Raw genomic sequence first — 24,200 nt, 5'->3', positions numbered from 1 at the left:
CTCAATTACTTAGCAGAGTGCTTGGCATGTGGTAAACAGCTCAGAAAATAACTTGAGCGAGCCGAGAGGAAAGCTAAACCATGATTGGATCGTTTCACCTATACCACATTTTACAGTCCTGGATTTCCCCTTACATGTCTTCTTCCGCATCAGCACCTCACTATAACCTGTGCCTGTCTGCAGTCTGCCAGGGTTGGCAACACTCCAAGGACTTTAACTCCCGTATGGCTGACCTACATCATTGGTTGTGTGTGGCTTGCCTTAGTCATTCGTTCACATCTTTTTTCCCCCAGAGAAGTAGACAGTCTGTCAGGTTTTTCAATTGTAATGGTTCATTTTTTATTATGATCAATATTAAAGACCCAGGTAGTTTAATAGACCCAGAATCTTAAAAGAAAGAGGAGGATCTGGAAAACATCTAGGCAAACCAAAGTCAGAATTCAGGATAGAAAAGAAACAAAGAGTGCGCATTTAGAGATAAGGCTGTTAGTGCTCTGGGCTAGTACAGATGTTCCAGGACATAGCCGGCAATGTATTTGATCGCCAGCATTGTCTCCTCACAGGTTGGCCGGATCTGGGATTCAGGGAGGGCAAAGCCATATCTGCCTTTATCCCGGAGTTCAAAGGTGAAGGAATATTTGATTCCTTGGTCATAAGCCCAGTCATCAGAGCCCCCAGCAGCAGGATCTGAAATGAACAAACAGAAGAAAGAAAAATTTTAAATCTAGGAAGGAGATTAAAAAACCCCACCAGCTTTCTTTTATAATTACAAATGTTTTACTGCGCAAAACAGTATAGGTAGGTGAATTTTCTAGTAAACTGGATCACAAGAGCTATGGGGGCTGTTTTAAAAATTTGTCCAGTCTTACCTCTAAGTCTACTTAGTGGGAGTGATGTGTTTAATACCCCAGGAAGTATGTAATTTGTAATATATAAACTTCTCAGAGTGCTTGTATGCTGAGGTAAACTGTGCTATGTAGTGTGTAATCTGTTTACAAAATATATACAGTTTCTGGGAAAAGGATGTGTATCTCCTAGAAAAATAAGGAAAACTGCATGATGACTGGTAAGAGGAGAGGACTCCAAACCCTGCTGAAACTGTGCTGAGTGGTGAAACTGGAGCAGCTTGAGGGCAGGGCTGTGCCTTCATTTTTGTTTCTTCAGGGTCTAGCATATGGCCTGGCACAGATTAGGCATTCCTTCAGTTATTCATTTGGTGACAGTTATGATGTCATTCATTTATTCAATCACTCATTTGTTCATTCATTTATTCAGTCAGCAATTGTACAGCTCTCACTTAGTAGTAGGCCATGTGCTCAATCAACTCTGGAGATGCTAGGACAAAGGAAAGACATGGCCCCTGCCCTCCAGGGGCTTACACTGTAATGGAAAGAGAAACCTCATTGAACTTGCCTGAAGAAGACCTACAAGAAGTTCACCATATGTGAATAGGTGCAATGTCACTGTGGGTTATTTCTGATAGAACCCCCTTAAGAAAATAGTATACCCCATCTGATACAGAGAAGTTTAATAAAGAACAAGAATACAGGAAACTGTATTCTACATGAAGCTTTTAGAAACCCCTCAGGATTGGAGCCTCTCCAACTGCATTGAAGCCCCCTTGATGATGGGACTGGCCTTTTTTCCTTGTATTTCTGGTCCTTTAAGACCTGGGGCAGAAAGAAATCATGCAAAGGCAAATATATGTAGAAATTGAAAATGGGGCCTGCAGAATGCGCCTTCCCAGCGAAATCCGAACTGCAGCCCCAAGGCTCTGGGGTCTAGCCGCTATCTAACTCTTTTGCCACTTGCTTGCATCCCTTGCAAATAGCTTGAGCCTGAAGTAGCCTTTCGAAACTGCCATCTGTTAGCCAGGAAAACCTTCCCTCTACTGCTTTCCTCCAGCAATTGTTCTTCCAGATAAAGCTTCTGTGTCATCATCCTGGGAACTTATTCCTGATACTGTGGAGTGGGGTGGTTAGTCTTTGGGCGTGCTCTTTTCTTAGACATCCTTCTGTCGCAGCACTTAGCTCCTGTATGACAATTAATGTTTACTCTTCCCGCTTCCCTGCTGTGGGTTCTTTGAAGATTGCTCCAGCCCTCCTCCTTCCTTCCCCCTTCCCTCTTGCCTTCTCTCCATCCTTCTTTCCTTTCTCTCCTAGCATCTGTTGAGGGCCTGGCAAGTGGTAGATGCTCAATAGATGTTTACGGAGAGTAAATGTTTCCGTGGGCTGAAAGGGATATTTCTCCCCCTTTTTTCTGAACAGGAAACTGATTACATATTTTTTAAAAAAATTCACTGTCAGGCAAAAGTCACATGCTTTAAATGATAGAAAGGAAAGACGCTGGGAACCATTTGTTGCCTTTGAAGCACGTGGGTTCTTTGCACAGTTCTGATGCCAAGACTTACAGATTGTTGAAGCTCCTGGGCCATATGTGTACTTGGTGCTGTACAGTGTGGCAAGTTCTTTCATGGCAGCTTTAGCCATGCTGTTCTGCAAAAGAGTCAGCAGTAAGTGAGTGAAGAAATAAAAGCACACACCGACAAAAACCAAACATTTGTACATTATTTTTAAGACGTTGAAGACATGTAAGTCACAGTTCGGGTTAGTGTTTTAAACTTATTCAGTGCGCATCCCCATTTTCCAGCGAACTTTGTCATATGATCCAAGTGATTCTTGTGGAAGGGTGTCTTCCCTAATGCCCTCCTCAAGCACTCACTCTGAGCTTCTCTTTGTCACACACAGAGTTGTGTCATATTGTGTCAATACCATTAGCTGCCCTCTGAGTTCTCAGTGACTTTTTCTGTCCTTTATCTCCGTGTCCCCAGGGCCTAGCCCAGGGTTTGTTACTTAGTGGTTACTCAGTAACTGTTGAAGCTCTGAGATGGTTAGCACTCTTCTTACCCTATTATTTGAGAATTAGGTCCTTACATTTATTTTAAATGATCGTTGCAGTAAAATCTGGGTCCTAGCTGTAAACTCTGTTGTATCCAGAGTTTATTCTTTTACTTTGTTTTCTTTTTTATTTACATAGAATTTAGTTGCTCTTTTTTTTCCCCTGGAATTCTTATTTAGGCTTGTTAAACATTTATTTTTAAACCTTAGTTCAGGCTGGAGAAATGAGGCTATAGTGATTTGTAACTGTCCCAGATACCACATTTATTGACATAGTAAAATGTCACTGTGTGTGAAGAATTAGGTTATATCTAAGGATTAGTCTGGCAAATCTATCTTGTCTCTGGAGCTTGTGAGAGAAAAGCAGGAGGCAAGGAGGTCTTTGTGGTTGTGCAAAGAGATTGTCTACCTATTAGAGGCAAACAAAAATCAAAAACATACAAAATAATTCCAAACAAAACAATGCAAAAACCACCTGGAAATAGGGCAGGTTATAAAGTGAAGATTAAGTCATGACAGGATTATGTGAGTTGGGGTAGGAGTGTTAAAAACCACTCAAAAGAATGATTGGATAGTCGGTGCAACCTTCAGTGATAGTGTAAAAATGTTTAAGAATGGACAATTCCAAGGAGGAGTGGTAGTTCCAGCATGGAAGATTTTTTAGACCGAAAAATGAGAGAACATTTATTTTATTTCAAAAGGCAGAACATTTGAATTCCAGAATTAAAAAAAGTAGCAAGTATTAACTTATGGTTTTTTTTTTTTTTTTTATTAGAAGCAGCATCACCTCATCAGACCCACTGCCCTCCTGCCCCTACCCCCAGCCCCTCAGGGAGAAGGGCTGTGCACTCAGTTCCTCCCTGCACAGTAAACTCTCCAGTGTCCACTGACAAATTGTCTATTTAACTGAATCACTTTGAAAGCAAGCTTTACTTTTCTGTCTGGAGAACACAGATTTGTGAATCTGATTGTTACTACAGGAGAATTAGCCATAACTCATTCTGGCTATGAAACTAGCTATATTTCTTACTTTGGCATCATAATTGTCTTGTACATATGCTTGGAAAACTGTTGGAAGTTGGTGATGACATCAGAATAATTCTGTTTCTACAAAATAGCAGCTTCCCTTAATCCTTGTTCTAATATTAAAACCAGTTCAGTCAAGTCTTAAGTCAAATTGATGAGGGCATGGCTGTAAGACTTCAACAATTTCAGCTCCCAAAGCATCAGTGCTTCATCGAAACAAGTGGTAAATTTGGAAATTTAAAAGGAATTATAAAACTTAAATCATGACTTTCTGGTCTGAAATGATGCAGTCAGTTTCTTGGAACTAACTTATTATTCTTAGAGTTTTGGGACAGTAATTTGAACATTTTAGGGTTTCATTTCCCTTTTTCCCAAACTGGTATGTGCTTTGTCATACTGTATGGAATCTTTACTGTTGTGATCTAAAGGTATTGTTTCTGTTGTTTAATTTTATTCTAACCAACATACTAGAGTTAGGTCTTCTCTCTATCCTTTAGTATAAGGCCTGTTGCCAGTTGAAATCAGAAATAATGTGTAAACATTGCACAATGCTTAGAATACATTTAAAACCATCTTTTAGAGATGTGAAACATGGTGAGGTACTTGTTCTTTTGGTAGGCAAACAACATGTTTCCTACTGTTCTACAATTTCTTTAACTTGCGATTCATCCAAGGAAATTTCTAGTTACTTATTTTTCTGTAAGGCAGAACCTCTAATCCTAAAGAACTCTTATTCCTTCCCTAGCTACCTTCCTCAGGCTTTTCTTCTGTTCTGCTTTTTTTCCCCCTTAAACCTTGAATTCTTACTTGTAGTTAGTAGAAATAAGATTCTAATAAATTCCAGGCATGTAATGTACAGCAGGGGTCCCCAACCCCTGGGCCGTGGACCAGTACTAGTCCGTGGCCTGTTAGGAGCTGGGCCGCACAGCAGGAGGTGAGTGGTGGGTGAGTGAGCGAAGCTCCGTCGGCCGCCCCCCCATCGCTCGTATTACTGCCTGAACCATCCCCCTGCCCCACCCCCGGTCCGTAGAAAAATCGTCTTCCATGAAACCGGTCCCTGGTGCCAAAAAGGTTGGGGACCGCTGCTGTATAGCACTGTGACTGTAGTTAACAATACTGCGTCGTATACTTAAAGATGCCAATGAGAATAGAGCTTTAATGTTCTCACCGTAACAACAAAATGACAACAAAATGACAAAACAACAAAATTATGTGAGGTAGAGGGTGTGTAAACTAATGGGGTAAACATTTTACAGTATACACGTGTATCAAATCATCACATTGTTACATGTCAATTACATACCAGTAAAGCTGTAAAAAAAGGAAATTCTTCAGGATTAGTTCCAAATGTGAGAAGTTATGATGACTATAGACAATTTAAGACAAGATCATTGTCTTTATCTCTTGACCTCCTGTGTGTCAGATGGCTTTCAAGTCTCTCAATATTTTTATTGGTGTAACATAAGAATTGAGTTATCTGGCAAAATTGAAGGGGCTTACTTGTGATCTGTTATTGCTTCTGATTTATCAACTTATCCATTTAGTCATAACTACCCTTAGGACCACACAAAAATGTTTAGTTTGCCTTTCCTTAGAGCGATAACCAAGTGCTTTCTAAGCCTTCAGAGTCATCTTTTGGAAACAGTTGCTCTGCCTGTGATGCTGAGGCAATATCTAAGATTGATGTTAACTTAAAATGGCTGTTATTTTGTTCCTGTCACGGGTACCCACTGAAGGAACATCTAGTCTGTGTCTCAGCCTTGGTTCGCCTTGTCCTAAGTTGCTCTCTCATCTTGATGTCTACCTCATCACTTGTCCTCTGACCATCACCTCATCATCATATCCTTCAATGACTCTCTCACCTTCTGTTGAAGTCTGGCCTCCTTTCTTGACATAAAGAGACTTTGTGAGCTTGTCCCTCTCTTCCCTCTCAGGCTGCATCACTTGCCGTGCATCCCCATGTTCCTTCCGAGCCAGGTTTCCCTGAACTACTTTCCGTACCCTTGCCCACCTCTCCTTACCTCCATGACGTTGGGTGTTCTTCTCCCTTTGTAGGAAATCTCTTTCCCTCTTTGTTCACAAGGAGGCTTGCTATTGTTCTTCCAAATTCAGTCTAAATGTCATCTTCTTTGCAAAGCTGCCCCCAACTCTCTTAGGGAGCAATGAGCACCCCTTCTTTGTGAGGGCTCACATGTCTCTATCAGAGTTCCTATCACTCTGTGCTGTAATCATTTGTTTTTGCATCTATTTGTCCCCTAGGTGAGCTTTTTGTGGGGGGAGGATTCTTGGCTATTCATCTTGTATCCTCAGCGGATTGCATTAACACCTAGCACATTGTTGGTTGGTTGATTTAGTCTCTTCCTAGGGCTTCAGGTGAGCCTGATTGGGATGGGGGTGCAGAGTTCTACAAAGGCTGGACTGTGACCCCCCTGAGTGGAGATTGAGGATGCTTGTGGGGAGAGTGGTGGTACCATGCAGTGATGGTTGATGGGTTACCACATTTAGACATTGACCTCTGCTGGGCACTTAACTTATTTCCTTTGATTAAAAAAAAAAGTGAAGTCTGTAGACCCTTTCTCTCAGCCCCTCTGAGACCAAGGGACAAAAAAGTCAGAGCAGACGTTAATCAACCAAAATATCATATTTTAAGTTCCAAGTATTGTAACAAAAATCCCTGGAATCAGTGTGGGTCTTTTTTTTTTTAAGAGTTCAAATACTTTTACAAATGTTGCTCATTTATCTTCCTAACATTATCTGTCCACATTTCATCAACACAGAATTTTCTAGCAGAATGGAATGCCATGGGGGCAGCACGCTTGGTGGGAATGTTCCAACCAAGCTGGGTGACTGACCCCTGCCAGAAATGGTAGAGAGAGGGGTGATTCCTGAATTTGCTAAAATATTAGAGAGGTAACTCCTTTTCCTTGTATGTTTCTGTAAAAAGGGACTAAGACAGCTGACAAAAGACTGGCAGAAACAATAGTACATCAGAGAGCATGATCCATGTCTTCAGACTCTAATTAATGACATTTTCTATGTAACCTGTCATTTGAGGGAGATCTTACATCCTTGCTCAGTGGGTTCAAAATAAGAACTAACATTTACATAAAACCTTAGACTTTGACAAAGAGCTCTTGATAAGAGCTAGATATTTTTATCCCCATTTTACAGATAAAAGAACTGAAACTCAGAGAGGATAAAAGAACTTGCCCAAGGGCATGCAGCCCCATAAGTGGCTGACTTGAGCTAGGTTCTTCTTGCTTTAAATCCTGTGCTCTTTTTCACTTCTCCTTGTGGCCTTGGAATACTTCAAAAGAAGTGTTGCTAGAGCTGGTTTTACCAGTTGTAAAGAACAGAAGGAAGCTAAATATAAATCAGCCTCAGAGAAAACTTTGCTTTCAGTCAAGGCCAAACATGGCCAGCCTTTATTAATCCTTAGATATGAGTTTCCTACCACGTCTTATGCATGTTCTCTTTTGTCACCTGTTTTCTTAAAAAGAGGCCTTGGTCATAGAGCAAAAGACAGAGAGAGTCTAAAATGTCACATCTAACTCAAAGCCCAAGAGACAAAGGACCAACTAGTATAACGTTTCCCCAGGCTCTGAGCTCCAGGGGGCTGGTGAGATGAATAAGGCGAGGGTGTTCTTTTCCACTGACCTGCATTCCTAAGGAACATGTGATCAGGAAGCCCCGTCTCGTGACTGTGCTCATGGTCATCATTGCGACCTCTACGTACACAGCCAAGTGTCATGACAGTGGGGTCTCGCCTCTTCTAATCTTCCACTGGTCCACCATTACCGTACAAGAAAACGAAAGCCCCAAACTGACGGTGGGGTATATACCAATTCAAAGGGAATTTTCTTCAGAACTTTGCTTCTAACTTCAAGTTCTGAGTTTAACCATCCCTCTGGGTGAATACATGTGATAATGGAAGCGTCAAAATGATCTTTAGCGGCAGTTTCCTTCCTTCTGTCCTGTGATAATGGGTAGCTTACACCAAGGGACCAATGAGGAATTGAACTTTTATAAGTTTGGTGCGAAAGGAGAAGCCTCCAAGGCCTACTGAGGCAGGGACTGAGGAGAAAGCCTTGGAAACAAATATGTTTCTGAGAAAAAGGAGGAGAGTAAACAAGTGCAGGCTCTGGTTGCAAAGCCTTGAGATGAAGAAAAGGCAAGGAGTGTGGGAAGGCCTTCTTTAGAGAGCAGGGCTTGTCTGTCCTGGCAGACTCCATGGGGAGCGTGGCAATGCTTTCACTGATGGAAACCAAATTCTTTCTTTGCCTGATCTGAATACATATTTTTAAGCTCTTTAAAATTCAGGTAAAATGTGAAGCACGAGTCAGCTGAAGTTGCAAAGCCCAGAATTTCCCCCTCCCCCCCCCCCCCCCCCCCCCCCCCCCCCGGTGGCGGTAGTGCTTCTTCCAAATAAATGTTAAAAAATAAATGCCGTATGATGGGAATGTACTCTCCCACACTTGAGATTTGCAGAAAATTGTAAGCTCTTTGTGAGGGGGTGTAGGATCCTGAAAGCCAGGGACATTTGGCCAGGAATGAGACTTTTCTTACCTTTGCTTAAAGCAGGGTTTCTCCACCTTGGCACTTGTGACACGTGGGCTGGATAATCCTTTGCTGTGGAGGCTTGTCCTGAGCTTTGTAGGGTGTTGATCAGTCTCCCCTGGCCTCCACCCAAGGCATGCCGGGAGCATTCCCACAGTGACATACAATCAAAAAGGCCCCCCACCCCCACCCCCGCCAGATGTCCTCTGGGGGAAGGGAAGGAGGCAAAATTAGCTTAAAGGAAAGTCAGATAAAAGATGTAATTATGTTAAAGAAGAAAGTATTTTAGAGAGAAAAACTGAAAAAGAAGACAGCTGGTTTTAAAGGTGCTCTGAATGCCTTGTTTTCCTCTGCTGACGATAGTACAAGTGTCTCCGAAGCGCCGCTGCTAGGTCACACCTGCCAAAATCACACTTTACCTGTAGGGTTGCCAGATTTAGCCAAAAATACAGGATACCCAGTTAAATTTAAATTTCAGGTAAACAATGAATGCTTTTCCCGTATAAGTCTGTCCCATGCGATATTTGGAGCATACTTAAACACTAAAAATTATTTGTTGTTTATCTGAAATCAGATCTAACTGGGAGTTCTGTATTTGACGTAGCCATTCTGTTTACCAGGTTACTGGCTCCAGGGCCCGCTGTGACACAGGAGTCATCCTGACATTAAAGTCCTCGGTAACCTGGTTACCTCACTCCCACTCTTCCTTCGAGAGAACATTCACAACAGGCTGACGGCCTCTGCTCCCTTCCTCACGGCAGGAACCAGGGTTTATGCCGAGCACTTAGTAGGTGCTCAGTGGAATTTCTGGTAATTGCCTGATGAGTCATGTACTGACCAGGCCCTGCAGGAGAACTTTAACAGGCCAGAAAGCCACTTAAAATGTATAATGGTAAATCAGCACCCGGTTTCTCTAATCAAAGAAATTCTGCAGTTGTCGTTTAAAATTTCTTTGGTCTTATAAGTGAGATTAGAACTTCTGAGAAAATTCCTGAAGCAAATGTTCTGTGCTGCCAGTCCTGCCTAAGCTGCTGGCAGCCTGCCTGACACAGGGACTGTGACCCGGTTGCTCTTGTTATTAGGCAAGGACGTGGTGACAGCAGTGATGGAGGGTGCGCATGACCCTGTAATTGTCCACCTCCTAATCACAATATTTCTTCCCCCCTGATTTTTACGTTTATCTCTAATCATAGTCCCGGCTTATGCTCACGTGCTTGGGTGGAGCAGTGGGTTTCTGTTTTGGTGGCTCATTAACTAAAGCTTTAATTGAGAGGTAGTGAGGTGTCTCTGGACTAGAAGGTGTTAGATTTTAGAAATGGATTTCTATCTTTTGGTCAAGTTTAATAATTTTTCAGAAATTTTTAGACTGTCATATTTCTCCTGGTTAATGTATGTATACCCATGCAAGTACTGGCCAGAATCATGAAGACTGGGCCCTGAGAAGTCAGGGATCTTACTTGACCAGTGTAAATCCTTAGCAATGTCCGGGGTCAGAGGTAATAATGATATATTTATGGGATAAAAGACTTTATTTAATGAATGGTCTCTTGCAAACCGGCTGCATGGAGCACCACCATAGAACACGGCCACACAAATATGTGTGGGTGCATCTTTGGAAGTTGGGGCAGCTTAGGAAATTCTTCAGCATCCACTAGCTCCATGCCCAAGGCTGCCTCTACTACTGGTGTTGGCTTAACCAAGCCTTCATTGTCTAAGCTAGAAAATGAGAAAGCAGAACCAGAGAAATTCCAAGATTTCCACCTATGAAATTCTGTGCTTCTAATGTAGAAATGTAATGATAGATGCATGCCCTGGATTGGCATCTTTGTGTAGTATACTTCAGCTTTCCATTTGGTCAGTCGGGGAAATGGGTGAAGATACTTAGTTGATTGGTATTATTCTGGGTTTCTGCTTTTGAATTTAGAAGTAGTGTTATAGTAATAATTATTATTAACAGAGCCGTGTGTGCCTCTTTGTGGGGAAGGTAGACCAAAGATTGGGAGCTTTTCCATGCTCAATAAATGCAAAGATATGGATAGGTTTGGGAGCCTTTTCAATTATGTCTCCTAGTTTTTATTTCCTCTGATGATGAAGAGGTCATATAACTCAATATTTCATTACCCTTTAGAATTTTGGAAATGTAAAGATATTCTTTTTCTGGATCTTAAAACTTCCTTTGAAGATAGTGATAGCTTTATACTGAAGAAGTCAACGCTGAGGGACTGGACGTTTATGAAGTCATTGGAAACTCACAGTGCATTTTGTATTCTTTCTTTAAATAATATATGCGTGTAAAAACAGTTTGCAGTCAGGAAAGCATTATGCATGTAAGACACTCTTATGTTTCCTCAAACTTTTTTTACTCCTCTGCTGAAGATGTATTTTTTGGTAGCCTTTGTAATCCAGGCTATTACTTCTGTACTTTAACTTCATTGGTCTTTTGCATTCCCATCTCTGCCTTTCTTCCCTCTGAAGGTTGTCTCCTGATATAAGTAATTGTCAGGTAATCTACATGTAAGATCTTTCAGAAATGAAGCCGTACACATTTTCATCACGACTCAAATGTCAAAGGATTGCTACTTACGGTATGTTCTAAATTTGAACTGAGAGAGTGCTAATGTTTCTATACAGAATAATTCCCTTCCAATTATTTCACTGAAGCATTTTTTTAGCTACAAATATGATTTTATATACATGCATATATATATACTAAAATCTGTATAAGACAAAGTCAGCTTTGTAGCACTGTAAGAAAATTCTGAGTTACCTATAATGTGGTATGGTGCCAATAATTCATCTTATTAGTCTTTTACTATCTTTTGTTTTCTACAGTGGGGTCACATTTTTGTAATTGAGAATTAATATGGAGGCACTAGATTTGGGTGGAGCATTCATCTTTCTAGGTCAAGACTTTTAGTTTTTTAAAGTGTTATCCTCATTACAAATAAAAACCATGGAAAAGCCAATATCTTTCTTCTTGGGAGACTCAAATTCTCTTTTGGCTATACATGTATTTGTGATAACACTATAGTTATGAGTTGTTCTAGCACAATGTTCTTAGGAAGTAAGTGAATTGGATTTATACAAAATAAGAAAAAGACTGAAAGGATTTCTAGTTAACTATTCAAATGATTTAAATTGTTTTGGGGTGCCAAACTAAATTCAGATCTCAGATGAATCAAATAATCAAATAATATGCATCTTAGATTTTACTGATGGCATTTAAATATCTCTTTTAAGATACTAGGAAAAATTTTAATCACAGAAAAGATTATTGGAAATTAAAATAACTTTTAAATCAACGTGTGTGATATAAGTGCAAAGAATTTTTGTATTTTATTCACCTATCTTATGCTCTAGAAAACATAAGAAGTAACATGTCCTTTTCCTTGAATTTATTAGATTTGTGGGTATAAATTTAAACAAGGTAAGATTATTTTGTGGTTTATGCTTGTTTGAGAATTGATTATGAATATTTTACTTTGATATAGTTCTGTTTCACTTCTTTGTTAATTAGAATTTAAAAACAATTTTGGAGGATGGAATTTCTAATATATATATATATATATTTTACTATTACCTCTCTTTCCTTGATTTTAAATGAAGAAGTGGATCACATTCTCTGGAATGGTTTCACACCATTTGGGGCACATATTGAATTGGCCCACTAAACCCACTTTGAGTCTTGGGTCTTTTCCTGGAGAAACCACAGGAAGTAGCAAGAATTATTCATGAGATTCTAAAGGTAGAACTTACTTGATTCTTTTTTTTAAAGGAAAGTTTGTAGACTTCTAGAGCAGTCATATACTATGTTATTGTATGGAGCCAGTGGGGCAACAAAGTTTTCATTGCTAAAAGGGCTTAAACTTATTCCCCAAGTAAGAAAAAGTATTGAAACTTTGAGCAGCAGCTCAATTCCAAAGAACACTTTAAGCTTTTCTGTTAGCATTAGTCTTTTAGTGTTTATGTTTAAAACTAGTTATTAAGCAAATTGGATATATTGGTGGTTACATTTAATATGGTTTATAATTTTAGTTTTAATATTTTACTTACTAACTCATTCGTGCTTAGTTTGTATGGCTTTGTCTTTTTCTCTTTTGATGTGGTACAGCTTAAACATATTCACATGAGTTAAACAAACAACATACCCCCACCTCCTCTCCTCTGGTGGCCCTGGAAATCGAGGACTGAAATGAGGAGCTGACCACACCCATCTCTGGGACAGCAGGCCTGTGAGCACCCACTGCTGGGAACACTTACAGACTGAGCCTAATTGGAAAACTGAAATATTGAATGGTTCCAACTAATGATGTCCTGTTTTGTTTTTTGGCTACAGATAGGGAAAATGGGAAGATTTTCCTGAAATGAAATGAAATGAAAAATAGCATTTTTTTTTTTTTTTTTTTTTTTAAAAACAGGACCTGGCTAACTATTAGCTATCAGTTTTCTAAGAAGCTGAGTTATTTTTCCATTTTGCTTTTCACAAGATATTTACAGCATTACATGTTTTATTTGGTCTCTGAAAGACTGAATCTGAAAGTACAAAACAGTTTCCAGTTGATAAAGTTATTGGGTCTTTGAATTTATGCATTTAGGTAAGCCAAATATCTATGTTGTCTAGGTGGAATACTTTTTTTTTTTGGCATAACTCAAATGCTTTAAATCTTACACTTGTTCTTTCAGATCATTGGTCCCAACTTCTGGCAGCCAGATGTTCATAAATTAAAAAAAAAAGTTGTTTGAAGGATTCAAACCTGCTTATTTAAAAAAATTATACATTGATGTACCATATTTGTTAATTTGAATAGTATAAAACTCTTATATTATTTATCTTTTCATGTGGTTGTATCTTGATTCTCCAACAAGATTGCTAATTTTTTGAGTCAGGGATAGTTCATTTTTTTTGCAATATTTCACATATATAGTAAGGACCCATTCACATCATTTGTTCATTGATTGATTTACATCTGTGTCTCACCTAATCCAACAATTTAGAAATAAGCAATATTAGGATCTTATCACTTAACCAGATATCAACCAAATGTGCAAATTCCTAACGACATCTGCCATACTCTGCCTGTGCATGTCAAATCCAGCTCAAGGCAACTTGATAAAATTGACTTTCTGATTAAGATTATGTATGAGGTGAAGGAACTTTGTTGATTACCTCAGATGCGTCTGAAATCATCATGTGTGTCAGTGCTGTGGTGAAGCAGGAGGAAGTGGAACTGTTGTCATTTTGAATATTAGTGAATTAACCACATTTTGGCGATCATTCTCTACATCAAAATCACATTTCTTCTAGCCAATTTATGTAGCCAACTTCAGATGCCTTGTAAATTTGTGTTGGTAAGTTTTTTGCTTCTATTACCGAAAATCAAGAATGGAACTTCCCGAAATTTTTTGTATATATATATATATGTTTTCCAGGAATAGAATTTAAAAATCTCAACAGTGAAATACTATATCTACTACCATGACTACTTACCAACTCAGCATTGTTCTTGGGGAGTTTGTAATCATAGGAGTAAGGGTAGAGTATCATCTGGGAGTATGAGTGGATTGTCAGATATGCTTTGATGGAAGAGAGGTTGTTGCGGATGAAATTAGCCAGGGCCTTGGTCTCTTTTTCAGACTCTGGAGCAGATCCACAGTAAGTTTCATCACAGGGGTTTTTAGAGGCTCCGATAGCTGGAAAAACGTATTGTTGTTAATGGCAAATGGTCATCTACTGACGTTCCCACAGGTCATGTTTCAAAATTTCAAATTAGAGAGTTAAAAAATAAGTTGTTTTCACAGGAGTTTTTATAATCATCCTCATGTATGTGTACATTATGAAGTATGCATACATTTAGTCACAAAAGTAGGGTGTTTTTAAGCTAACAGGCTAAAAAGTTGCATGTGAAATCACCAATATGTCCCTGTGTAGTGCCAAACAATGAGATCAATATAGTGTAAGAAGATTAATAAGTAGGGACAAACTAATATCCATGAGAAATTTCTATATTAGTATAATCATTTACTGAGAGTTGAATCACAATTTTATTTAAATAATTGTTTAAATAATTATTTAATGATGGTCTCCTCTAGATTTTACATTCCACAAGTAGTAGGATTATGTCTGGTTTGTTCAGTCTTATGTTTCCAGCGTCTAGCACAGCTGGGAACATAATAGAATAAGCAATACATTTTTATTGACTGAATAAACAAGCTGTTTATTGTCTGTGCTTTCAGAAAGTTAGAACTCTAAAATATAAAATTTTATATTTTTTTCTTATTTTAGACACTATTGTGTTTTCCTGTTACTTCCTTCCTATGCTTTTCAAAAGATGCATGCAAAATGGTCAGCCAGATACTTACTGCACCAACCAGCATCAAAATTTCTGTTGGGGTCTGTGCCAATGCAGGTGGATCCAGCGTTGGTGGAGCGGGTCTTTCTCCACATTCGGTACTGAAAAGTGCAGTTTATGGTTAGGACAAGTATAGTAGAAAGTGGTTGGTTTTAATTTCATTAGCCCCTCTCAGTATTGGTTCATATACCTTGGTCCACGTATAGATGTAGCCATCGATATTGACCACAGGCAAGACATAAAAGTCTAGCTTGTCGAGAAATTCTGTCATTTTGCTCTCATGTCCATAGGTGCGAACAGCCTGTGTATAAATTACAAAGCAGAATTTCATGGAAAAATGGAATGCATTATGCTGCTAAAATTTACATAGACGAGATGAATGTTGACTTTAGTAACAAAAGTGGCATCCCCTTTTGAAGTAGATATTATTAATATTTAAAAAGCAAATAGCAAAATATTACTGACAGTTTTGTTTAAAATAGTTTCTAGTTCTTCCCTTTTTCTAGGATACTCTGTTTCAGTGGTCCCCAACCTTTCTGGCACCAGGCACCGGTTTCGTGGAAGACAATTTTTCCACGGATGGGGGTGTGGGGTGTTCAGGCGGTAACACGAGCGCTGGGGAACGGCAGATGAAGCTTCACTCACTCACCCGCCACTCACCTCCTGCTCTGCGGCCCAGTTCCTGACAGGCCGTGGACAGGTACCAGTCCACAGCCCGGGCGTTGGGGACCCCTGCTCTATTTCATCCATATTTACCTCATATAATTATTACTTTTTATTTTAACTATTTACTTTAAAGATGAACGAAAATTCAATAAAATTAAAGACTTAACGTGAATACTCATTTCCTTTGAAATAGTAACTGTAAGAACTTTTTTTCAAAGTTAGTAGGCTATGAGGGTATTCCTAGTAAGTAAGGAATGTCTATGGATGGCTCTGCATGTTCCTAATACTGTCATCTAGAAATTTGTTTAATTTTGGTGAGACCTCCTGTAGATGGTCTCAGTAGAGGAAGAAGAATGAAAAAGGCTCCCACTATGAAGTGAGATCACACTGATGGATTTTGGAGAGGCTCTCACCAAGTCTCAAGTTGCATCATGATGGAAGTCTTCTTCTTATTCCTCTTACTTGAGAAGGGAACTCTGTTAAGGGTCTAGCTCTCCCTGCTAAGTGATGTGGATACCTATCTATGAATGAAGGACCTCATACCCATTTATTATGTTCTCTTAGTCACAGTTCTTCAGCCCCAGGATTATATTAAATTTACGTTTAACTCTTCCCTAGGCTTGCTTGAAGAGATTTTAAAATATTTATGGGTTCTGTGTAGTAACAGTTTTTATATATTCTTCATGGCTCTATACACGTATGTTTATTAAAATAACACATGGTAAAGCATGTGCTTTTTCTGTTGGAAGAGCTATAGAACCATGTTCTGTTAGTGGTCTGTGATTAGAGGTAACCAAAGTAATGATGAAAGTCTTTCTTTCTAGATGGCAGATAATGAGATACTCACTGAAATTAAATGGTGCCAATTGGACACATGTCTAGAAACCAAGAGCCTAAAGAATAGATACAGAAGTGCTTTACCCAAAAGAAATTATGTTGTATATAATAATAGTCTTATATTTTTAAAGTATTTCAATATTTTAAACTTTACTTTTGAAATAATTTTAGACTTATAGAAGAGTTGCAGATACAGGGAGTTCTCATATACCTTTTACCCAGCTTCCCCGCACTGTAGTTGGTCGTCACGTTTCCTCTTATCTGTGACAATTCCTCAGACTTTCCTTTATGACTTTGACACAGGTGTTGTTAACCTTGATCACCCGGTTAAGGTAGTTTCTGCTAGGCTTCTCCACTGTAAATTTTGCCTTTGTAATGTAATACATATTTTTTAAGAGATACTTTGCTGCTGCAAATAACCTAGTTTTCTTTAAACTTTTACCCACTAATCCTTGTATCCATCTGTAGATTTTCATGAAGTAGTTATTACTGTGGTGTTCTAATGGTAACTTTCTATTTTGCTCATTTGTACATCTATTAGTTGTAATTCTTCTATAAGAAAGAGTTGTTCCTTCTCTCCCTTTTTTTAAATTTATTGAATCATCTATATCATTATGGACTCATGGATATTTAAAAGGGTTTTTACATATATCTTACCATTAGAATTATAAAGGAGTGGAAAACAGTTATCATTTAGAATAGGGACCACTATGTATTGTTTTCTTTTACTCTGAAGTATACATTGATTATTATCTAGGAGATAATGATCAAGTTAGTGGTTTTTCCACAATCATTAACTTTTAAATGACCTATCCACAATATTTACTTCCTGTTAGCCTTTCTACCAAAGGTGGGTAAGAAAGTTAAGATGAGTGAAATACAAATAAATACCATTTGCTGACTGTTTAAAAATTTTGCCTTATCAAGTTTCTTGGTGACCTTTATAGCTTGGACCTTGGAATTATGAATTTTTTCTATGCTATTATTCTCTTTTATTATAGTTAGATTACAAGGGATTGATTGAAATTAAAAAAAAAAAAACTTTCTACTTTCCTCTGCCAGTAATCATTCTACATACTGACCTCTCTCACAAACCACTGGCAAAATGCAGGGGAAATCCACTCTCTGGCATGGAAACCGCAGTCCATGAAAATGGCAGGCTTATTTGGTCCAGGTCTGCCAACCTATTACAAACAAAAGGAAAAGGGAAACTGTGATTCATCATATTCAGGGGTTAACATTCACTACCCATCTGGGCTTTGGACTCAACAGGTGAAACCTGACAGCAGCAAGAGGTACATTCCATGATTAAATTAAAACATAATACTAGCACGGTATGTTCTTGCCTCTAGACACTCACAATATTTGAGCTGAAGGCTTACATTGCTGTTTATTATTTTTATTAAGCTTGACAAGCTCATATTTTTCAGAAGATGCTTGATTACCCTGCTTAATTGTACTCACATGGAGGTTATTTTCTGCTGCTACTATTAGGAGACGTGACCAAGACAACTGGATGAGTAATTAGAAGTAATCATGATTGTTGCTAATCTTGTAAGAAGTTTTCCTTCTCTCCCATTTATTCCATGTCTTTTTATTTTCTTCATTAGAATTGCATGATAAAAATGGCATTAGAGGACGACAGAAACAAATTGTTGATACGCTGTGTACCGTTGTCTGATAGATACGAAGTTTATGAACCTCTTTAGCAAATGGATTTACAAACAACATCTGGGAGAGGACAATTTCATCAAGGTAGATGATCATTTACATTGCTTACAGGAATGTGATTAAATTTATAGGACTTCTCTTATTTTATTGCATTTTTTCTTTTGAATAAATCAAAATAATGATTAAAAAATTCACATATGATAAAACAATCTGGGGAATCTGTTTGAGGCAGGGAAAGAGTTATAACAATGTTTGGGATGAATATGTCTGTGAAACAGATGTTAATGTGTTAGAATTCATTGATTTAAAGCCCTCAGACATGGGAAGGTTATGGTTAAAAAGGATTACCTTGAGGAGGTATATAGTGTTTCCTAAAAATGTAGTTCCGATGGCACTGCGAGAGATGAGGTCTGGATTTTCACTGGCGACTTGTTGAGTCCAAGCCTCTATCTACCAAATGGAACCATTGGTGAGTTAATGTGACATTCTTGGTTCAATTCCCAAAGCAATGTCTGTCTAAATCACGTGCGCGTCATACCGTTTCCCAGTTGTTGTACTTCTCGTAACTGTGTCCAGTTGCACGGACCCTGCTATCAAACTGAGCCTCCAGCACAGATCTGAGGTTGCTTATTAATACCCTGTAATAAATCAGAGGGGGTGCTCCTGTAAACATAAGCATGTTTCCCAGTCAGCAAAAACCCAGAGTTTCTGCTTTAGCCGATGGTACAGTACATTCTCCATGAAGTCAGATCTGTCCTCTGATTATGCCTTTCAACTTGAGCTACTCATCACAAAGTAAGTAAATCATTGAGAAGGATACTGGAGACTATGAGCAAGGCAGGCTCTTCTTTGGCCCAAACTTCACCTGTTTGGGGGTCCTTGGACCTTAAACTTGGAAAATGATTTCCCTGGTACCTGGGGCATTCTGCATCAGGGCCTTGGGCTCAACACAGAAGCATGCCCTTAAGCCCTATCGATGGTCTTTCTTCCTCAAGATTTTCCTTGTTTTAGCACTGAAAGTCCCATGTCCCAGGAACCTACTCAATCCCAGGTAGATTGGGACAGCCAGTCACCTGAGGCCTTTCTCTAGGTTTTGAGAAAAATATCTTGATGGGTGGAAATTCAGAAATATTGACAAGCTAAAGATTTTTTTAGACCAAAGAATACTGAGTTTAAAGTATTCGTTTCTGCTTGCCTTTCTTTTGGCTGGTTTAAAGTAATATAAGAATGGTTCTGTAGCAAGGTAATATGAAAATTGGTGACAGAAACTTTGAGGCTTGCTTATTTCTAAAAATGATTATTCAGGAGAAAGGTCTTATTATAAGAGGCACGTGTGAAGGTGTGGGTATATATGACTTTGTTTCTCTTTGCTACTTTTGAGTGGAAAGTGTGTTCTGAAGGGACAAAATTTTATGAGCATTAATGTCCTTGATCATAGACTGTAAATATCATGGGCAGTAGTTAGTTTACAGAAACTTCTATTATCCACAGTCAAGCCTTGAAATGTTTTTATCTGACACACAGAGAATTGTAGCCGCATATCAAAAGTCTACTTCTCCTCCGGCTGCCCCAAGGGCATTCTGATCAAGTATGTCAGGGACATCCTCTGAACCTCCCTCCTGCTCTCTCCTTCTTTTGGTTAACTGTGTGTGAACTTGTGTCTGTTTATGGAAAATACAATAAATTAATACTAAATGATATTTGTTTCCTAGCAAGAGGCAAATACTGTCTTAAGGGCTTAACTATCTTAAGGTAGTATTAAAAAAAAAAAAAGAAAAGGAGAAGAGTTTAATATTTATTCCGTGGAAAGAAAATTTCCCATTAAGCAGCCATCAGTACTTTGTTAGTGCTTTCATTTCTGTGGCTGCTATAAGTTACCACAAACTAAGTGGCTTAAAACAACATGAATTTATTATTTTACAGCTTAGAAGTCCAACACAGGTCTCACTGGGCTAAGATCAACATGTGAACAGTGAAGTGCTTTCTGGAAGCTCTAGGGGAGAGTCTGATTCCTTGCCCTTTAAAGGCTGCCCACATCCCTTGGCTATTTGCCCTTCTCCATCTTCAAAGCCAGCAATAGCAGCTCAAGTCCTTCTCATGTTTCATCACTGTGACTTCCTCTCCTGCCTCCCTCTTCCACTTGTAAGGACCCTGTGGTTACTTTGGACTTCTCAGGACAATTTAGGATAATCTACCTATCTTAAGTTCAGCTGCTTAGCAAACGTTTATTCCATCTACAGTCCTAACTTCTCTTGGCCATTAGCATATATTCAGATATTCTAGGGGTTGGGAGGTAGACATTTTGGAGGGACAGTCATTCTGCCTGCTATAGTTAGGAACAATGATTATAGTAAGTGCTATAATTAATTATATTCAACATCCAAACTGGATTGTTAGAGAATAGGGTGGAATTAGAAAGAATCTAGAATTAGAAATCAAAAGATCAGGGTCATAGTTTTGCCTAACATGTAAATTGGTTTCAGCAAAGTCATTTAATCTCTGGGCCTTATTTCATAATTTGTACAATGGGATATTTATGAGCTGGTATTCAATGTCCTTTTCAGTTCTAAAATGCAATTACTTGACTCAAATTCCTAGGCCTTGGTCATTTACATAGATGTCTTCCAAGGTTTATGAAGAAAAAAAAATTAAACTACAGTAAAGTTGCCAGTTACCACCTTCATAAACTCTAGGGAAACATCTAGAATAGAGATAGTTTAGGTAAATGATTTTCAAATATAGCTAAAAACTAAAAACAAAACCAAAACAAGTAAAACAAAAACCTTGAAAACTGAAAATCAACAGGCAGAAACCTTTAAGAAAACAACTGTATTCCAAGATTATCAGTTTGAAAGAACAAATCCTGCCTAACAAGGATGAACTTCTCTGACAGAATGGCAAAACTAAAAATCCAAGAGGAAATGGTAAATGACATCTACTTTCCCTTTAACAAGATTTTCCATTGACAGCGAGTAAAATAATCATCTAGGTCGCATGGCTTCTTAGTGGTGGTCCAGAGAAAAGAAATCATCAGTTAATTGCTCCCAGGCATTCTACAGCCTCAGGACATTCAGTAGACATTTGTCCCTAAGACCATAGCCATAATGATCTCTGACCTACCAGGAACCAGCTCTGAGTAGAGGGGGGATATAGGGCTTCCACAGCGTATTGCAATATCCTTCTTTTGCATACAATCCTCAAATTCAAATTATTTGGGAGAATAAGTGGCAATGTGGAGGTTAGTGTTTTGTTTGGTACTAAGAAGAGACAATCTGTTAGAGTTATTATTATGTTAATATTTAAACATTTTCATCAACAGTCAGGACAAAGAAGCATAATAAAACCAGTTAGATTTAAGATGACACCCAAGAGTAAAAATGTCCTCTAGTAACTTGCAAAAGAGTATCAGAATGAGGTTGAAATGTGGTGCTTTTGCCTGAAGGTGGGAAATTGACCTTAAATGATCCTTTCCAGCCCTATGATTTTATTAGATTTAGAACAAAGTACTACTTTAGCCACATTACAAAATATTATTACTAAATAATGAGCTTCTATTCTAGGAGATTAAAATAATGACTCATAATGTAATAAGGACTGCATTACAGCTCCAAAATACAGAGGCATGTACACTATTTTATACTTTTATATGTTCCTTTTATAGTGCTATCCCACTTTTTTTTTTTTTTTTTTTTTTTTTAGCATGCAGGCAAATTAGATAACGGGACTCCCAACAAAGCAAGAAACACAATGTCTGAGGAGTAGAGACATGAGTTAGTTTTCTCCCCCTTTCAGATTCCTGAAAAAGGAGTATTAGGTCAGTCCCCAGACTACACACCCATTGCTATTGAAGAACATTACTATGTACACATTGTTATCCAAGGACACTTTACTGATCGAATCTGAAATATGCAGAAAAATGTTACAGGCAGATAGCAACCATCAGTCTCTTCCTGCATTGGATAGGGCATAGACCACCTTACTGAAATTTGTAAGAAGGAATTCTGTGAAGGCCCACCCACCGAAAGATTCTGTCAACTTGGCTTCCAAACCATAAGTGGGAGATGTACAACATCCAATTCCTAGTCTTTCTGTACCTAGGGTGTGACATAAGCATTTAAAAATACAGTTATTGGGGCGGGGGTTGAAGTCAAGATGGCAGTGTGGGAAGATGCAGAGTTCACGTCTCCCCACAACTAGGGTGCCTGCCGGATGCTGGTGGGGGACACCGATGCCCAAGGAGACGGGAAGAACCCCCAAGCGAACTGGTAGGATGTAGGAGTACGGAGGCCAGACAGGACCGGCGCCCCTGAGGGGTGGCTGAAAGGGACCCTTGGGGACTCAGATCAGGGGGGGAATGGGCCCAGCGTTTCCCCTGCCCAATCGGCCAGGGAAGTCTGCCCAGCTCTCAGGCCAGGTCCTATGCCCTCAGAGGTCCCCTCCAGGCCGGGTTGGTCCTGGGAGCATAGGAGGGAGCCCAGGAGAGAACAGGAAAGGCAGGTGGGAGGGGCCCTCCAGGACAAGAGGAGTAGAAAGGAGCAGAGGGCATTTGCCCCACCCACTCGGGCTGGGGGAGCCTGCTGAGCTCCCAAGCCAGTCCCCTGCACTCCAAAGTCCCCTCCAGGCCACGTGGGCCCTGGGGGCATAGGAGGGAGATCAGGAGAGGCAGATGAGAGGGGACCTCCAGGAGGAACAGGAGAGGAGTGGAGGAAGCCTGCTGGGCTCCCAGGTGGGGTCCTCTGCCCTCTGAGACCAGAGGTGGGAAGCACACCTGGGCCTCTTCTGTTGAGCCTAAGGCCCCCCAACCCTTGGACTTTTCCAGCCCTGTGGGTCCTAAGCAGAGGCCCCGCCCACCACCCAAACCTCACCCCTACTTAGGCCCTGCCCTCCACAGCCAAGGCCTTTTCCACCTTTTTTTTTTCTTCCTTCTCCTATTTTTTACTATTGTGGCTCTGTTTTACCTTCCAGTTGTTGTTTCATCTATATTTTTATTTTTATATGTTTTCTAACATAGCTGTTAGTTTCTAATTTTACTTTTTACTTTGTTATTGTCCTTTTTTTTTTTTGGCCATCCTGCACAACTTGCAGGATCTTGGTTCATGAGCCAGGGGTTGGGACAAAGCTCCTGTGGTGGGAGCTCTGAGTCTGAACCACTGGACTAACAGAGAGCCTCAGACCCCAGGGAATATTCATTGGAGTGAGGTCTCCTGGAGGTCCTCATCTCAGCGCCAAGACCCAGCTCTACCCAACAGCCTACAAACTCCAGTGTTGGAAACCTCAGGCCCAACAACCAGTAAGACAGGAACACAAGCTCACTTATAAAAAAAAAGGAAAATGAAAATTGAGACGGCAAAATAAAAATGTCACAGATGAAGGAGCAAGGTAAAAATCTACAAGACCAAATAAATGAAGAGGAAGTAGGCAATCTACCTGAAAAAGAATTCAGAGTAATGATAGTAAAGATGATCCAGAGTCTCTGAAATAGAATGGAGGCATGGATTGAGAAAATACAAGAAATGCTTAACAAAGATCTAGAAGTACTAAAGAACAAACAGACAGAGATGAAAAACACAGTAACTGAAATGGAAAACACACTATAAGGAATCAATAACAGAATAACTGAGGCAGAAGAACGAATAAGTGAGCGGGAAGACAAAATGGTGGAAATAACTGCTGGGGAACAGAACAAAGAATGAAAAGAGTTGAAGACAATCTCAGAGACCTCTGGGACAACACTAAACGCGCCAACATTCAAATTATAGGGGTCCCAGAAGAAGAAAAAGAAAGGGTCTGAGAAAACATTTGAAGAGATTATAGTGGAAAACTTCCCAAACATGGGAAAGGAAATAGTCACCCAAATCCAGGAAGCACAGAGCATCCCATACAGGATAAACCCTAGGAGAAACACACCAAGACACATATTAATCAAACTAACAAAAATTAAATTCAAAGAAAAAATATTAAAAGAAACAAGGGAAAACAAAAAATAACATACAAAGGAATCCTCATAAGGTTATCAGCTGATTTTTCAGCAGAAACTCTGCAGGCCAGAAGGGGGTAGTAGGATATACTTAAAGTGATGAAAGAGAAGAACCTACAACCAAGATTGCTCTACCCAGCAACAATCTCATTCAGATTCAACAGAGAACTCAAAAGCTTTTCAGACAAAAGCTAAGAGAATTAAGTAGCACCAAACCAG

The 24,200-nt window shown here is 39.3% G+C and overlaps 1 protein-coding gene across 1 annotated transcript in view; it reads right to left on the bottom strand.

Moving 5' to 3' along the window:
• Window positions 1-314: 314 nt before the first annotated feature.
• Window positions 315-24,200, bottom strand: part of CPB1 (carboxypeptidase B1) — a 39,641-nt gene continuing 15,755 nt past the window's right edge. The window contains exons 4-11 of the mRNA XM_065877067.1: window positions 18,543-18,642; window positions 18,353-18,454; window positions 17,416-17,517; window positions 15,021-15,131; window positions 14,841-14,931; window positions 13,969-14,171; window positions 2,411-2,495; window positions 315-687 (exon numbers count right to left, since the gene is read on the bottom strand). Coding sequence (XP_065733139.1) covers window positions 500-687; window positions 2,411-2,495; window positions 13,969-14,171; window positions 14,841-14,931; window positions 15,021-15,131; window positions 17,416-17,517; window positions 18,353-18,454; window positions 18,543-18,642 — 982 coding nt within the window. The 3' untranslated portion in view covers window positions 315-499. The remainder of the gene's footprint in view (window positions 688-2,410; window positions 2,496-13,968; window positions 14,172-14,840; window positions 14,932-15,020; window positions 15,132-17,415; window positions 17,518-18,352; window positions 18,455-18,542; window positions 18,643-24,200) is intronic.

Source organism: Phocoena phocoena, chromosome 4, assembly GCF_963924675.1.
Source record: "Phocoena phocoena chromosome 4, mPhoPho1.1, whole genome shotgun sequence".
NCBI classification, from domain to species: Eukaryota; Metazoa; Chordata; class Mammalia; order Artiodactyla; family Phocoenidae; genus Phocoena; species Phocoena phocoena.
Note: the sequence above shows the minus strand (reverse complement) of the source record. Positions and strands in the feature narration are given on the sequence as shown.